Source organism: Oryctolagus cuniculus, chromosome 2 (assembly GCF_964237555.1).
Source record: "Oryctolagus cuniculus chromosome 2, mOryCun1.1, whole genome shotgun sequence".
Lineage (NCBI taxonomy): Eukaryota > Metazoa > Chordata > Mammalia > Lagomorpha > Leporidae > Oryctolagus > Oryctolagus cuniculus.
The window spans coordinates 154,987,265-155,003,939 of record NC_091433.1 but is presented as its reverse complement, the minus strand read 5'-3'; the positions used below and the strand labels follow the sequence as shown (position 1 = coordinate 155,003,939).

The window sequence follows — 16,675 nt, the reverse complement described above, 5'->3', positions numbered from 1 at the left end:
TTTGCTATGCAGAGCTTTTGTTGTCTCACTTGTCTATTTTTTTCCTTGTTGTCCATTTTCTGGTGCTGAATCCATGAAATCATTACCAAAACTAATTCTATGAAGCTTCTCTCCCTCCATATTCCATATATAACATTTGAAAGCCAAAGAAATGTAAAAGTACAAAAATCATCTCACATCTACCATCCTAAAACACTAACATTTCTCCAAAAATTTTCAGACATTTCACCAAATCAAAAGAGTATGTTTGTAGTTTCACTGTATGTGTCATTCTTCTAGTCTCCTAAAGCCAGAGTTAACTTTATAGACCCTGGTCATGCTTCCTATATCTACATTTCCCTGCTCAGTTTTTCAGCTCTAGAGATTTCAGCTAAGAGGCTCTCAAATCAAATGATGCAGAAATAATGTACAGGTTCCCTGTGAAATATCACAGTGGAGATACTAAGACAGAATCAGAAAGACCCATAAATGCACCCTGGGAGTTAAAATAACTACTACTTGGTACGTGGGATTACGGATGCTACGAAGAACCTTAAAATGTTTTTTTTTTTTCGACAGGCAGAGTGGACAGTGAGAGAGAGAGACAGAAAGAAAGGTCTTCCCTTGCCGTTGGTTCACCCTTCAATGGCCGCCACAGCCAGCGCACTGCGCTGATCCGAAGGCAGGAGCCAGGTGCTTCTCCTGGTCTCCCATGGGGTGCAGGGCCCAAGCACTTGGGCCATCCTCCACTGCCTTCCCGGGCCACAGCAGAGAGCTGGCCTGGAAGAGGGGCAACCGGGACAGAATCCGGCTCCCTGACCGGGACTAGAACCCGGTATGCCAGCGCCGCGAGGCGGAGGATTAGCCTGTTGAACCACGGCGCCGGCCAAAATGTTGTTTTATCTCTGTACTTAGAGATTCTAACAACATGTAATCTAAACCTGTCCTCCTACCTTCAATTTCTAGATAGAAAGGAAAAACAGTAATATAATGAGGAACAATACTACAAAACCAAGATGAATGACCCCAACTCTGTAGGTAATTTCGTTACTTAGGCATATATTTCTTTGGTAACCACACAAAAATACTGTAACTCAGCTTAATCATTTGGCTTCAAGAACTTTTCAAGTGTGGTAAAAAGGTAATTCAAAATGATTAAAGGGCCGAATACATACCAGACAGTGGGTAGGGTGTCATAACAAGCCATCTTCACAGAATTTCACAGAAAGCTCTCTAACAGACTCTGGCCTTGCAAACAGTATAAGGATACAGTTATAAATAAAATTCCAGTCATATACATATGTTACTGGAAACAGAACTATTTATCTCCATTCTTGAAAATATATACATCTGACACAGGCAGAAAAATATGACTGGTTCAGGAGACAAAGCATTAAGTTAATAAAAAAGAAAAGTTGGTTTGTGCTTGTTATAAGAAAAAGGCATAAGGCCGGCGCCGCGGCTCACTAGGCTAATCCTCCGCCTAGCGGCGCCGGCACACCGGGTTCTAGTCCCGGTCGGGGAGCCGGATTCTGTCCCGGTTGCCCCTCTTCCAGGCCAGCCCTCTGCTGTGGCCAGGGAGTGCAGTGGAGGATGGCCCAGGTGCTTGGGCCCTGCACCCCATGGGAGACCAGGAAAAGCACCTGGCTCCTGGCTCCTGCCATCGGATCAGCGCGGTGCGCCGGCCGCAGCGCACCGGCCGCGGCGGCCATTGGAGGGTGAACCAACGGCAAAAGGAAGACCTTTCTCTCTGTCTCTCTCTCACTGTCCACTCTGCCTGTCAAAAAAAAAAAAAAAAAAAAAAAAAAAAAAAAAAAAAAAAAGAAAAAGGCATAAACAAGAATAACAAAAAAATAATACCAGCGGGCCGGTGCCGCAGCTCACTTGGCTAATCCTCTGCCTGTGGCACTGGCACCCCAGGTTCTAGTTCCGGTTGGGGCACCAGATTCTATCCCGGTTGCTCCTCTTCCAGTCCAGCTCTTTGCTGTGGCCCGGGAGGGCAGTGGAGGATGGCCTGAGTGCTTGGGCCCTGCACCCACATGGGAGACCAGGAGGAGGCACCTGGCTCCTGGCTCAGGATTGGCACAGCGCGCCGGCCGAAGCGGCCATTTGAGGGGTTAACCAGTGGAAAAGGAAGACCTTTCTCTCTGTCTCTCTCTTACTAACTCTGCCTGTCAAAAAACAAAACAAAACAAGAACAAAAACCAATACCAGCATGTTTACTTGCAGTTCATCTTGATCTCAAATTTTATTTAAAGTCAGTTTCTTAACAAGTTTCATAAAAAAACTGGTGCCAGTGTTGTGGGGCAGCAGGTTAAGTTGCTGCTTAGAACATCAGCATCCATACCCCCCCCCCCCCTTGTCTAACTCTGACTTTGAAATAAATAGAACAACATCAGCATCCTGTGTCAAGAGCACTAGGTTTCAGTCCTGGTGTTCTGCTTCAGATCCAGCTCCCTGCTAATGTGCCTGGGAAGGCAGGAGGGTGGCCCAGGTACTTGGCCCTCTCCACCCATATAGGAGACCTGATTGGAGTTCCTGGCTCCTGGCTTCACCCTGGACCAACCCTGGCCATTGCAGCCTTTAGTGGAATGAACCAGCACATGGAAGAGCTTTCTGTCTTTATCAGTCTGCCTTTGAATTTTAGACATCTCAAAAGTGGTTTTAGAATACTAATTTAGAAATGAGTTTAAAAAAATCACTTACGGGGGCCAGCACTGTGGCGCAATGGGTTAACAAGACCCGGCTGCTGCATTCCCAATCCAGCTCTCTGCTATGCCCTGGGAAAGCAGCAGAAGTTGGCCCAAGTCCTTGGGCCCCTGCACCCATGTGAGAGACCCGGAAGAAGCTTGGAATTGGCTTCGAATTGGCACAGCTCCGGCCGTTGAAACCAACTGGGGAGTGAACCATCGGATGGAAGACCTCTCTCTCTGCCTCTCCTCTCTCTGTGTAACTCAGACTTTCAAATAAAAATAAATAAATCTTTAAAAAAAAATCACTTATGAAAACCAGTTATTCTGGGCCAGACCAGCTCAGGCTCCTTTTTTCCAAACTTAATGGTAACGTTTATTGCATGTATCTTTGTATTTTATTAAAAAAAAAAAAAAAAAAAAAAGGAAAAGAAGATGACAGTCTCCTCCACGCTGCTTTCTGTGGACAAGAAAGATCAACTATCAGCTCTGGACTGTTAAGTGCTGAAAAAACAGATATAAAATAATGAAATCTTTCTCCTTTGGTATCTAAGGCTACTACACCAATTTCTTGCAAGTTGTTCCTTAAAACACAACCTCACCTGTCATTTTCAGAGGCTATCTGTATTATAGTGAGTACAAATTTACATGCCACTAGCTCTTTAACACTTTTTTTTTTTTTTTAAAGATTTATTTGTTAATTTGAAATTCAAAGTTACACAGAGAGAGAAGGAGAGGCAGAGAGAGATATACAGAGGTCTTTCATCTGCTGGTTCACTCCCCAGTTGGCCGCAACAGCCAGAGCTATGCCGATCTGAAGCCAGGAGCTTCTTCCGGGTCTCCCATGAAGATACAGGGGCCCGAGCACTTGGGCCATCTTGTACTGCTTTTCCAGGCTATAGAAGAGAGCTGGATTGGAAGTGGAGCACCCATGACTTGAATTGGTGCTCATATGGGATGCCAGCGGGCTTTACCCACTATACCACAGCGCCGGCCCCTAACACAAGCTTTTACTTGGAAGAAGAAATTAATAAGGATGCTGGCAGAGGTACTTTTCCACCTTCCCTGTACACATCAGGAATAGAGAGATCTGGTTAGGACTAGAAACCTTTTTTTTTTTTTTAGAAAATTTTTATTTAATAAATATAAATTTCAAAAGTACAACTTTTGATTATAGCAGTTCTTCCCCCCAAAACCACCCTCCCACCTGCAAACCATCCCATCTCCTACTCCCTCTCCCATTCCATTCTTCATTAAGATTCATTTTTAATTATATACAGATCAACTTAGTATATACTAAGTAAAGATTTCAACAGATTGCACCCACACAGACACACAAAGTATAAAAAGTACTGTTTGAAGATTAGTTTTACCATTAATTCTCATAATACAACACATTAAGGACAGAGATCCTACATGGGTAGTAAGTGCACAGTGACTCCTGTTGTTGATTTAACAATTGACACTCTTATTTATGACGTCAGTAATCATGAGCTGCCAAGGCTATGGAAGCCTCTTCCAGTTCAACTCCGACCTTATTTAGATAAGGCCATAATCAAAGTGGAAGTTCTCTCTTCCCTTCAGATAAAAGTACCTCCTTCTTTGACAGTCTGTTCTTTCCATTGGGATCTCACTCACAGAGATCTTGCATTTTTTTGCCAAGTGTCTTGGCTTTCCATGCCTGAGAAACTCTCATGGGCTTTTCAGCCAGATCCAAATGCCATAAGGGCTGATGCTGAGGCCAGAGTGCTGGTTAGGGCATTTGCCATCCTATGAGTCTGCTGTGTATCCCGCTTCCCATGTTGGGTAGTTGTCTCCTTTTTTTTATTTAAGATTTATTTTTTTATTTGAAAGGCAGAGATACACACACACACACACACAGAGAGAGAGAGAGACAGAAAGAGACTTCCATCCTTTGGTTCACTCTACAACTGGCTTCAATGGCTGGAGCTGAGCCAATCCGAAGCCAGGAGCTTCTTCCGGGTCTCCCACATTTGAGCAGGGGCCCAAGGACTTGGGCCATCTTCTACTGCTTTCCTAGGCCATAGCAGGGAGATGGACTGGAAGTGGAGCAGCTGGGTCTCGAACCGGCACCCATATGGGATACCAGGACTGCAGGCAGCGCTACGCCACGTCTGTGGCGGTCCCTCTCCTTTTTAATTCTATCAATTATTATTAGCAGACACTGGTCTTATTTATGTGATCCCTTTGACACTTAATCCTATCTTTATGATTAATAATGGACTTAAACTGATCACTTTAACTAGTAAGATAGCATTGGTACCTGCCAACTTAATGCAATTTGGAGTGACTAGAAACATTTTTGAAAGCAACATGTGCCCCTATCTCTGTCTTGAAATAAGATGACAGATAATAGAGGGTAATGAATGATATGCAGAAAAGTAAAATGAAATAACTGACCAAACAATAGCAAAATATTTTTACAGAAGTAAAAAGGATAAGCTTGGATGGGTTTTTGGCCTAGTGGCTAAGAGGCCCACATTCCATATCCAAGCTCTTTGAGCTGGATTCGGGGCCCTAATTCCAAGTTCCTGCCAATGAAGACACTGGAAGTCAGCATGTGACAGCTCAAGTACTTGGGCTTGTTGCTGCCATCTGGGGTGGGTAGGGGGAGGGGTGAACCAGCACATGGAAACTGTTTTCTGCTTTCCTCTCAAATATATTGTTAAAATATTTTTTAACTACCAAAAAGATAAGCTTACAAAAAATAAGAAACAGGTTTCAAACTCAAAAGCACGAACAAAAATAATTATGACCACTTCAGGAGCAAAAGGAAACAATGATTTTGGGAAGAAGGCTCCAAATCACATATTAAAGTCCACAGCATTTTAAAAATTCCTGAATATAGAAAAGATGTCCCTCCTCAAAACAACCCAACCTGCAATCTTTGGGGAAAATAAAAAAATATATTAAGTTGATGGGTGAACTTTCTATTAAAAAAAAGTTCTTTGAATTTTCAGATTGTTTACTTGCAAAAAATTTGAATTCTAAAAAAAAAAAAAACTCACTAAAATGTTATCACCAGTTTTAAAAACTATGCAGGGGTAGCCATTTGCACAGTGGTTAAGCTTCTTGGGGCACCTGTATCCTCTAACAGTGCCTGGGTTCAAGTTCTGACTTGCCTCCAATTCCAACTTTCTACTAATGCACACCTGAAAGGCAGCAGGTACTTGGGTTCCTGCCACTTGTGGAAAACCTGGACTGAGTTCCCAGCTTCTAATCTAGCCCTAGGTGTTCCAGTCATTTGGAGAATGAACCACCTCTCTGTGTATCTGTGTGTGGGGGTGGGTGTTGTCTGCCTTTCAAATAAATAAAGTAAAAACTAAAAAAAAAAAAAAAAAAAAAAAAAGGAATGCTCACAGCAGTACTATTTCTAACAGCCAAACACTAAAACAATTCTATGTCCATGAACCGTATAATGGGTAAGCCGTACATCGATTATCTGTGTACTTAGCCTGTAACTCCATCTGGTTCTCTCACATGGGTAACAGGGGCCCAGGTACTTGGGCCACATTCTACAGCCCTCCCAGCCACATAGGCAGGAAACTGGATTGAAAGCACTGAAGCCATCTTCTGTTGCTTTCTCAGGTGCATTAGCAGGGAGCTGAATCAGAAGCAGTGCTACCAGGAATTGAACCAGTGCTCTGCTAGGGGATGCCAGTGTTGCAGGAGGTAGTTTAATCCACTTGTGCCACAACTCTGGCCTCTTCCATTTATTAAAAGAGCAGAACATGTGACAATCAGATTTTTACAACTGGGAGAGTACACAATTAACTTATAGAACTTATACTTCCTTTAACATGATATATTATTTTGGATCTTTTAAATTTTTGAAATGTAATTGATGTGTTCATTTCAAAGTAAAATATTTTTGATACTTGCCTAAAACCAAAATAAATTATGTAAAGGAAGCTAGTTGGTTTCATTTCTCTATTTTCTGAAGATTAAATTTAAGCACATTTCTTACGTTAACCAAACATATAAAAACCTCAAGATATGCATATAATAAGCATACCAAACTATGGTAAGGAAAATATATCTGATCTACAAACTAGTCAGTTTACTACTGAAGTCTAACAATAATAATTTAACTCATATTTTTCTCTCCTGAAATAGTCCACCTATAATCATGAGCTATAATGATTTAACATCTTTTATTCATAACTTATGAGTAACTCAGGGGAAATCTACCCTTCTTTGTACAAGTGCTCAGTGATATCATCAACACACTGGAAAAACATGCTGGTCAATCAAGTGCATCCTCAAGACAAATCTATGGCAGAGCTAAAACTGCAATCAGAAGATTGCATGAAAAATGAGAAACAAGATGATTCAACAATCAATGGCATCAAATTGATGTATCCATCTCCAATAAGTTAGATGGGACAGGACAGAAAACAGATCTGCAAGGGTAGGTTATTCCTTCCTTAAAAATGATGGAGACTTTCTGCCAAACATATTTAGGTATCTCCCCTTGCTTATGGAAAGACTGGATAATATAAATCAATTTTGAAATTCTCTTCTACTTACTATGCATCTTCACTGCTGTATAACTGTGAGCCTGTTCCCTCACTTACTAAATAAAAAAAAGGAGGGGGGCATAAAATCTACCTACCTTACACAAATGCTACAAGGATTAAATGAGTCTATTAAGAAAAAGTGTTTGGCAAAGACATTAGCAAGAAGCAGGAACAAAGTCAATGTTTTGATTCCAAATACCTGTTTCTTCTATTTCCTTATTCTTTCTTTAAATACTATTCCAATTAATTATATGAAAATTTTTCACAATTACAAATCAGTCTTTCTGAGGTCACAGCAAATTATCTAGATTATAGCAAATTATCTGGTTTGTATGTTAGGGTATACCAGAAACTAACAACTCACACATATTTTACCTCTTCTGTTTAACTTTTTATATAGCTGATCCAATCCCCTATTATTTTCTATGCTTAAAAGAACTGGCATTTACTCAGCATATCACATGCAAGGTACTTTACCATCACTTGTCCTTACAACTACTCTGTAAGGCAAGTGTTAACTCCATTTTAAAGATTATGAATTAAGGCTCAGAGAGGTTACACTGCTTGCCCAATGTCAGAAAGTTAATCAGGGGCTGGTGATGTGGCATAGTGGGTAAAGCTGCCACTTGCAACAGTGGTATCCTATATGGGCACTGGTTAGTGTTCCAGCTGCTCCACTTCCAATCAAACTCCCTGGTATTGGCCTGGGAAAACAGCAGAAGATGGTTCAAGTACTATGGGCCCCTGCCACTGGCTCCTGGCCTCCACCTGGCCCAGCCTTGGTCCTTGTGGCCATTTGGGGTATGAATCAACGGGTAGATCATCTCTGTTTCTCTCTCACACTCTGTAACTCTTTCAAATAAATGAATAAATCTTAAAAAAAAAAAAATACATATGGGGCTGGCACTGTGGCGTAGTAAGTAAAGCTGCCGCCTACAGTGCCAGCATCCCATATGGGCATCGGCTCGAGTCCCCACTGCTCCATTTCCAATCCAGCTCTCCACTATGGCCTGGGAAAGCAGTAGAAGATGGCCCAAGTCCTTGGGCCCCTGCACCTGTGTGGGCAACCCAGAGGAAGCTCCTAGCTCCTGGCTTTGGATTGGCCTACCTAAGGCCACTGCGGCCATCTGGGGAGTGAACCAGTGGATGGTTCTCTTTCTTTCTCTCTCTCTGCCTCTGTGCCTTTCAAATAAATAAATATTTAAATATATATATATATATACACACACACACACATATATATATAGAGAGAGAGAGAGAGTGTGTTAATCAATAGTGTAGCCAAGATTGGAACACAGGTCTGTGTAGCTTTAACTATGTGCTCTTTACATCATACTACCCAACTGTCTCATCCCTTGTATTTTGTATTTGCAAACAATCTCATGTACTGACCAGAGATTTTTGGAAGATGAGAATGCAAGTCCAAGGGCTGCTAAGTTAGTAAAACAGAAAGTCTAAAACAGAATAGTAGTTCAAAGGTATGTGTGACACGACAGACATAAAATAAGACTATCTTGTTAGGGATAAATAGGGAAATAAGAGATATTATGTTGAAGTTAATGTAGACTATTTTCAAAGTTAAGCCAAATAGGAGAAAAAAAGAAAATACAGTTGGCCCTCATTTTCTGTGGGTTATGCATCTCTAGATTTAACCAACCATAAGTCAAAAATATTTGGAAAAACACTGCATCTATACTAAACATATACACACTTTTTTCCTTGTCAGTATTCTCCAAACAACAAAGTTTAACTATTTACATGCATTTACATTGCATTAAGTATATGCTTAGGTCACATGAAAATACTACACTATGGTATTTTATGAGTACTGTAATAGATTTACACATTCACAGTTTTTCTTATTTGTGCAACATCCTGGAACCAGTTCTCCAGATATTGAGAGATGAATGCATTTACTAGCCTTGAATTCCACCAAATCTAAATCCTAATAGGACAGGATCAACTGGTGGTTCTTGCCTTACTCAGTAGGTCTCTAAGCTGTTGGCTTTCTGTCAAAACAAAATTTCCAGTAAAGAAACAGAAAAAAACACCACATGGACAGTCCTTATGCCTCATCAGTAGACTTTTTGCATTAACACGAACACTATTCCATTTTTATCCCCCAAATAGTTTGGTTTTATGATTTACTTATTTGAAAGAGAGACAGGGAGAGACAGAAAGAGATCTATCTATCTACCTGCTGGTTCACTGCCCTCAATGGCCACAACAGTCAGGGGTGGGTCAACCCAAAGCCAGAAGCCAAGAACTCCATCTGAGTCTCCCACATGAGTGGGGGAGAGGGGAGTTCAAGCAATTTTGTCATCATTCACTGTTTTCCCAGGTGCATTAACAGGAAGCAGAACTGGAAGCAGAATAGCCAGGACTCAAATTAGCACTTCAATAAGGGATGAGGGTGCCACAAATGCTGCTTTAACACACTGCACCACAAAGCTAACCACCCTCAAATAAATTTTGAGAAAATAGGCTGTCTTCATGAAGAAAAAGAGAAGTTGGTGGCACTTCTCTCAAGGGATGTATCTCGAAGATGGGACACTAGTGTCCACCAGAACTTAAACCATGTTCTTTGTCCAGAATGTCTGTCTATTCAGGTTGCAGAAGTTTCTTATTCTAAATGAAGTAGGAAGAACCTGAAAGTAAACTGAGTTACAACATGAGCTAAAATAATCCCATAAGGCAAAACCAGCATACATGACCAGAACACCAAAGAGTGTCCTGGCTCCTGCACAACATCAACACACAGCTCCATCAGGAAAAGCTCACGTAATATTGTATTACTAAATTATTCCAATATTTTTTTAAAAAGCACTAGAATTCCAAGGTCATAGGAGATTTTTATTGCACAAAAATAGGATTAAAAAGACTATGGTTGCCGGTGCCGTGGCTCACTAGGCTAATCCTCCGCCTGCAGCCCCCAGAACTCCGGGTTCTAGTCCCAGTTGCTCCTCTTCCAGTCCAGCTCTCTGCTGTGGCCCGGGAGGGCAGTGGAAGATGGCCCAAGTGCTTGGGCCCTGCACCCATATGGGAGACCAGGAGGAAACACCTGGCTCCTGGCTTCGGATCGGCACAGTGCGCCGGCTGCAGCAGCCATTTGGGGGGTAAACCAACGGAGGGAAGACCTTTCTCTCTCTCTCTCTAACTCTGCCTGTCAAAAAAAAAAAAAAAAAAAAAAAAAAAAAAAAAAAGATTATGGTTTTGTTCTATATGCTTATCTGACTATAAATTAATAGCAAAATCTATTAATATATTACTCATTAAATTCCTTAAGCTATAAATGTCATATAAATTTCCAGCACTTTGGGGCCGGCTTTGTGGTACAGCAGGTAAAGCTGCTGCCTATGATGTTGGCTTCTCATATGGGTGCTTGTTTGGGGTTCTGGCAGCTCCACCTCAGATCCAGCTTCCTGCTAATGCACCTGGGAGAGCAGCAGCAGATGAGTCAAGTACTTGGGCCCCTGCATCCATGTGGGAGCTCTTGGTTTTGGACCAGCCCAGCTCCAACAGTTACAGCCATCTGGGAAGTGAACCAGCAGGTAGAAGATCTCTGTGTCTCCCTCTCACTCTCTCTGTAACTTTCAAACAAAAATACATTTAAAAAAAATTCCAGCACTTTAAAATAGTCCTGTGCTTTTCCAATAACTACAAAAAACTTAATATTTTCAAAAACTTTCACGCAAATATTTCCAGACCCCAAATTTCACCTTTCATTAAAACACAACAAATTGATTGATCCCAGGTAGAATTTAGTAGCCAGAGGCAGGTGTGTAGGAAGGGGACTTTGCATTTGTTACCTATTCAACGTAATTAATTTAAAAACTAAAAACAACTGAGCTGAATACTCAGTATCTCTGCAGACTTGAAAGCTTTCCCTACACTTTTAGAAAAAAAAAATAAAACTACAAATGGAATCCTAGAATAAAGATAAATTTCAGCAGTATGGTTACAAAAAATAAATCCTCTTATAATTTATTTATACATATATGTAAGAAACATCAAACCCCACACTACTTTCTATTTTATTGAATCATGGGATATACTATCAAATTATTATATAAATACAAATTATTTTTTTAGTAGTCTAAAGTGGTAAAATAACAAATCCAGAAATTTAAGACTTCTAAAAAAGCTAGTGATCAGTATTCAGTCTTATAATAAACCATTTTAAACAACACAAACGAAGACATTTCATGAACTACTCAGGCCAGCACTTCCCAATTTGGAGTCCAAGAAATTCTCCTCCATGGAGGGTTGAAGAATTCTCTTCAGATTTCATTAAGATTCCATTTCTTCTTCAAATACTGGCTATTACAAATAAAACTATATACACCACCCCCCACATGTATGTATGTATGTACATATATGTGTGTGTGGAGGTGTATATATACGTGTGTTTTTTAAAAAGTAGGAAGCTTTTATTCCAATTGACCTGGTGAAGCAGCAGCTAAAAACCAGTCTAACAGAATTTCTGCTTGCAAAAAATATTACCTTCTAAATATTCTATCACCACTAAAAACCCTAAAGTGCATCTTCATATGAAATAAACGATTTTATATATAAACTAAACTAATTTAAGTTGTTTTAAAACTTGAATCTCACTTTAATGCCCTACCTGGAAAACTGTCCAATATACCATTATGTAACTAACTCTACCTATCTAATGCAACTTACATATCCATCAAAAGTTAGTGAAGAGGGTTTTTAAAAAGAGAAAGAAAATAATCACACACACGAGCATTTTTTAAGCTTTAGTTCCTTAAAAATCTTATCAAAATTAAACCCAGCATATTCTTAAACAATAACAAAACCTCTCATTTCCAAACTAGAAACAGCATGCTCCATAAAACTCTCAAAATACTCTTCTTAGCTAACTTCTGAGAATTTAAAAAGTGCAATCAAAATGCCAATTTTTCAAAGCATGATATGTTTTTATATAAGACTAGCATAATCTTTACGTCTAGCAATTCATCTTAATGCTTTCTTCATTTTTAGATCATTTATGTGCCCCCTGAAAGACTATTTTTAAAACTCTGAAGGCTCATCAGCAACAACTTTTCCCTTCCATGCCAAACACAGAAGCTCCAGAACACATTTCTACTAACAGCAGCACAGCAACAATCCTACAGTGCATTTCATTTACCATTTGGTTAGGTACATACTGAAACTTTGATTCTTTGTCCATTTATGAACATCAATGAAAAGAAATTGACACTGGTGTGTGACTGCCAACAACTGAGTCATTTTACCTCAAATTAAGTGGAAATAAACTTTAGTAGTTAATAATTTTGAACAAATGAAGTTAAGTGTCCAAAAAGGAAATTACCTCAACAAAGTTTGAAATTACACACAAACCGTGAAATGGAGATCCAGAATTAATATTTGAAAGTACACAATGGGACTAAATTAAGTCTGGCTGACACTGCCTGATTCAGTGCTGCTATTAACAAATCACTACATCTTGAAGCTTCCTGTAGCAACTGACTCCTTAACATTAAATGCTAGGACTTCAATGGAGTGTCTCCTTTTTCTGAAAAAAATTCTTTGAACCCCATTGTACATAGTGCCAATTCTGGAAGGAGATTTGGATATTATTTGAATGGACCACCAGAACAACTCTGATACGCACATATGAAAGCAAATGGTGGGACTTTTTTTTTAATTTACGAAAAAATTAGCCCATTTTTCAAAGAATCATTAAGCACACCTATACTATGTTGCACAAACCCTCTAACTGGCTTAAAACATTCTTTCAAGCAATACTCAGCAAGCTGCTTTCTCAAAGACTATCTGTAACAGTGACTAGTGAAAAACATTTAAACTATTTTTCACATCAACATTGCCCTTCCTCGTTTATTAAAAATTTTGACCTACTACAACAATGAAACAGTTTTTAAAGAAAGAATGTATAGTGCTTAAAGGCGTTTAATTGCAACCCCCTAAATCAAAGGAGGTGTGACAATCAACGCATGTAAAATTAACCTTAATCTGCCAACTAAAACACGCAAAATGTCTCCTAACAATTCTCCTCCTTAAAACCACCACCATACACAAAAACACGGTACTGCCGCCACCCCCCCCCCCACCACACACTTCGAGCTGCTCCTTAATAAAGAGAATAGAGACCAAGGTGTAACACCCCCACCTCCTAACCTTCCCCAAATAACCACATCATCCAAGTAGGACTGAAGATTATTTTTGCTAAAGCAGGAATCCAACCCCAGGGAGCCTCAGCCCTTAGACAATGGTGGTTGCCAGACAGTGCTGCACAGTTGGGTCCAAATGACACATTTCACTAGGCCTTGGACACAACACACACACGCGCGCGCGCACACACACACACACACACACACGATCCCAAGGGGCCGGGTCTCAGCAAGGGACGTTCAGGCCCCACTTGGAGATGGAGGGTCGCACCTCAGCGCGCCGGGGAGGACAGGCGAGGGGTGCCGAGAGCGCGGAAGGGTAACTGCACCGCACACGAGGGAGGGGGCTGGAAATGGCCGATGGGGTCTATATTTATTTATTTAAAGGTCTTGATTTAACGGGTCCTCTGCAACTAAAGGCAAACTGCGCAGCAAACACCGTGGGGCTGGGAGAGGAGTCGCGGCTCCCCCTACCCCGTGACCAGGGAGGGGGGGCCGGGGGAAACAAGTTCCCCGGCCAGCACCACAGACCACTCCGATTCCTCCCGCGCCCCTCCTCCGCGGGAAGGGGGAGGCTAACACGGAGAAAAGGGGGAAAACAAGTTCCCCAGCCAGCCCCACCGCCCCATCCCTCGCAGGCGTTCCCCCCACCTACCATCAGGAAGGGCAGCCCAGAGCGTGGAAGGCGGCAGAAAAGGGGGGAAATCCCCCCTTAGCCGGCCCCCACCCGCCCCAGCCACCAACAGACTCCCGCGGGGTCCGCGATCGGGCGGAGAAGCCGAAGGGATGGGTGGGGGTGGAGAGTGCCGAGCCCCCGAAACCAAACAAAGCGCGGCCTGAGCGAGAGCCCGGGCGAGTGGGGAAGCCGCGGCTTTTCCTGCCGGCTGGGGCCCGGCCCGGGCTGACACTGCGGCACCGGGGGGACCCGCCTCCGCGCAGCCCCCGTCGCCCACCCCCCGGGCGCTCAGGCCCCCGCCCGCCCGCAGTGCCCGGGCCGCGGGCGGCCCGGAGAGCGCGGCCTTACCCCGCTCGCCGGCGTTGTTCCGCTCTTGGGGCAGCGGCGGAGGCGGCGGTGGCGGCGGCGGAGGCTGCTGCTGCGGCGGCGGCGGCGGCTGCTGCTGCTGCGGCGGCGGCTGCTGCTGCTGGGGCGGCTGCGGCGGCGGCTGCTGCGGGGGCTGCTGCTGCTGTTGCTGCACCGGGCGCGGCCGCGACACTCGCCTGGGTCTCCGGTTGGCGGCTCGGACGGAGTTCATTTGCCGGGCTGAGGTGGCGGCGTTGGCGGAGGGACACACACACTAACACGCACACGTACCGCGAGCTCCGGGGCAGGAGAAAGGGGGTGGGGAGAGGGGGGGAGGGAGGAGAGGGGGCAAGGGGAAGGGGCGCCGCGGAGGGCGGAGGGGGCGAGCGGGACCCCGAGTCGAGAGAAAGGCTGGGGAAGACAGGCGGAGAGCGAGCTAGGCCGGCCGGGCCTGAGCGCGGGGAAGGCCGAGGCCGCCGGGCGGGGCGGCCGCGAGGGACGGAGGCAGAAAGACGGGCAGAGCGAGCGAGAGGAAAAGAAAGAAAGGGCGTCCGCCCGCTTGGGGATCCCGAGGCGAAGCGCGGCGGCCGCGGCGGCGGAGACGGAGCCCGGTCCCGCCGACTCCCGAGCGGCGTCTCCAGCGGCGGGGGGAGTGGGCGGGCGGGAGAGGAAGGGAGAAGGAGGAGAAGCGAGGGAGAGAAGGGAGGGAGGGAGCAGGGGGCGCCCGGCTCCGCGTTTCCCTCTTCCTTCCCCCTACACCCCCTGAAAGAGATTTCTGAAACGAATTTTTTTCTCTTTCTTCGGCCTCTTCTCTCTCCTCCCCCCCCTTCTCTCCTCCGCGAAGGGGAAATGAGTGTGAAGGGAGGAGATAGGGGGAAAAAGAGGCGTCGTCGTTCCTCCTCCTTAAAGGAGCCTTTCCTCCTCCTCCTCCTCCTCCTCCTAGCCCCGTCGCCGCTGCTTCTGCTGCTGCTCCGTGGCAGGAGGAGCCATTGACACCGCCGGAGACTCCACTCTCGCCCAGTCGGTCCCTCCCCGCCGCGGGGCTGGCCAGGGGCGCGGGGGAGGGCCGCGGGGCGGCGGGGAGGGGGAGGGGTGGATGGGCGGGGAAGGAGAGGGGCGGGGATTCCGGTCGAGCGGCCAATAGGAGCTGCCTGTACAACCTCCGGGCCAATGCGGCCTCCGCTCTTATCGCCAAGTCCCTTCCTTCAACGCCCCGTTTCCTCTCTTGGGTTTCCTCCCTCCCCCGCCGCGGAGGGGGAAGAGGAGAGGGGGAGTGTAGCGGGGCGGGTGATAATGGGGAGGTATCAGGGCATATAATAGAGCGGGGGGTGGGCGAAGGGAGCGCCAGTGCGTGGCGACGGTTCCAGGAGAGGAGGTGCTCGGAGGAAAGGGCGGGGGCTGCTGATGTAATGGGGAGAAGTGATTAATCCTTCCTGGGCTCGTCGTTTCGGGCTTCCCTTCCACGCCAACCTTCACCCGAATTTTTGAGCGGAAAGAAAGTGGAGTGAGGGAGCAGAGCTTTGGTAACTGGGGTTTTCTGGGGGTAGGTAAGTTCAAATCTGAGCTGTAGGGAGCGCTAGAGACCCTGTGCCCTTCAGCCGGGGCTTGAAGGTATTTGCAGACCTGGGCGATCCACTTTACCGAGCTTTGGAGCTCGGTCACCGAAGTTTGGAATCGGTTCCTAATCAGAGTCATCCAAGCCTTCAGAAGCCTTTGACCTTTTGTCCATTTGCTTTGCTTTTTGGAGAAGTGGGCTATGTAAGTGTTCGGGAAAATAACATGTGAGAGAAGGTTGGGTTGTTTATGTGATTTACAATTTTTTTTTTTAGATCCCACAGACTCAAAGGAAAAGAAAAACCCCCAAGAGGAATTATCTTTTGTGTCTGTATCTGCTCCGCTCAGCATAATCTCTCCCCAAGGAAAATGTTTTACTCCCTAGCTGCTGTTGCGATGGCTGAAAAATGTACTCTTTTCAGTTCTTCCCTCTCTTTTGTTTATCTGTTTTGTTTCTTTTTTCTGGATGTGGTAAAACTGACAGCTTACCTGATCCTCTGGTTTTCAGACCCGTGATTTCCCCTCTCATTTGAGTTTGATCGATTGGTGTCTAGGTTTGAGATAGACAATTAAGCGATTACAAAGCGTGAGACTGAGAGGGAAGCCTTGTTGGGGGCGGCTCAGGCCGAGGTGAGCCCAAGTTGCCTTGTCCCAGACGGGGTATGTGAATCCAGACAAAGTACCTGTCTGCGTACCTCGGTTCCGCACTGCCTTTAAATCACAACTTACTTC

General features: G+C 44.6%; 1 protein-coding gene and 1 long non-coding RNA gene across 3 annotated transcripts in view; one reads left to right on the top strand and one right to left on the bottom strand.

Moving 5' to 3' along the window:
* Positions 1–14,683, bottom strand: part of FBXO11 (F-box protein 11) — a 94,736-nt gene extending 80,053 nt beyond the window's left edge. Inside the window, exon 1 of one of the 2 annotated variants that reach the window (XM_070069155.1) lies at positions 14,393–14,683. In XM_070069155.1, the coding sequence (XP_069925256.1) occupies positions 14,393–14,621 (229 nt within the window). In that variant the 5' untranslated portion in view covers positions 14,622–14,683. Of the gene's footprint in view, positions 1–14,023; positions 14,044–14,392 lie in introns of those variants that run through there. The other variant, XM_070069156.1, reaches the window with a different exon arrangement.
* Positions 14,684–15,834: 1,151 nt separating this feature from the next.
* LOC138848624 (uncharacterized) overlaps positions 15,835–16,675 on the top strand; it is a 46,902-nt gene continuing 46,061 nt past the window's right edge. Inside the window, exon 1 of the long non-coding RNA XR_011386651.1 lies at positions 15,835–16,147. This is a non-coding gene — a long non-coding RNA (uncharacterized lncRNA). The remainder of the gene's footprint in view (positions 16,148–16,675) is intronic.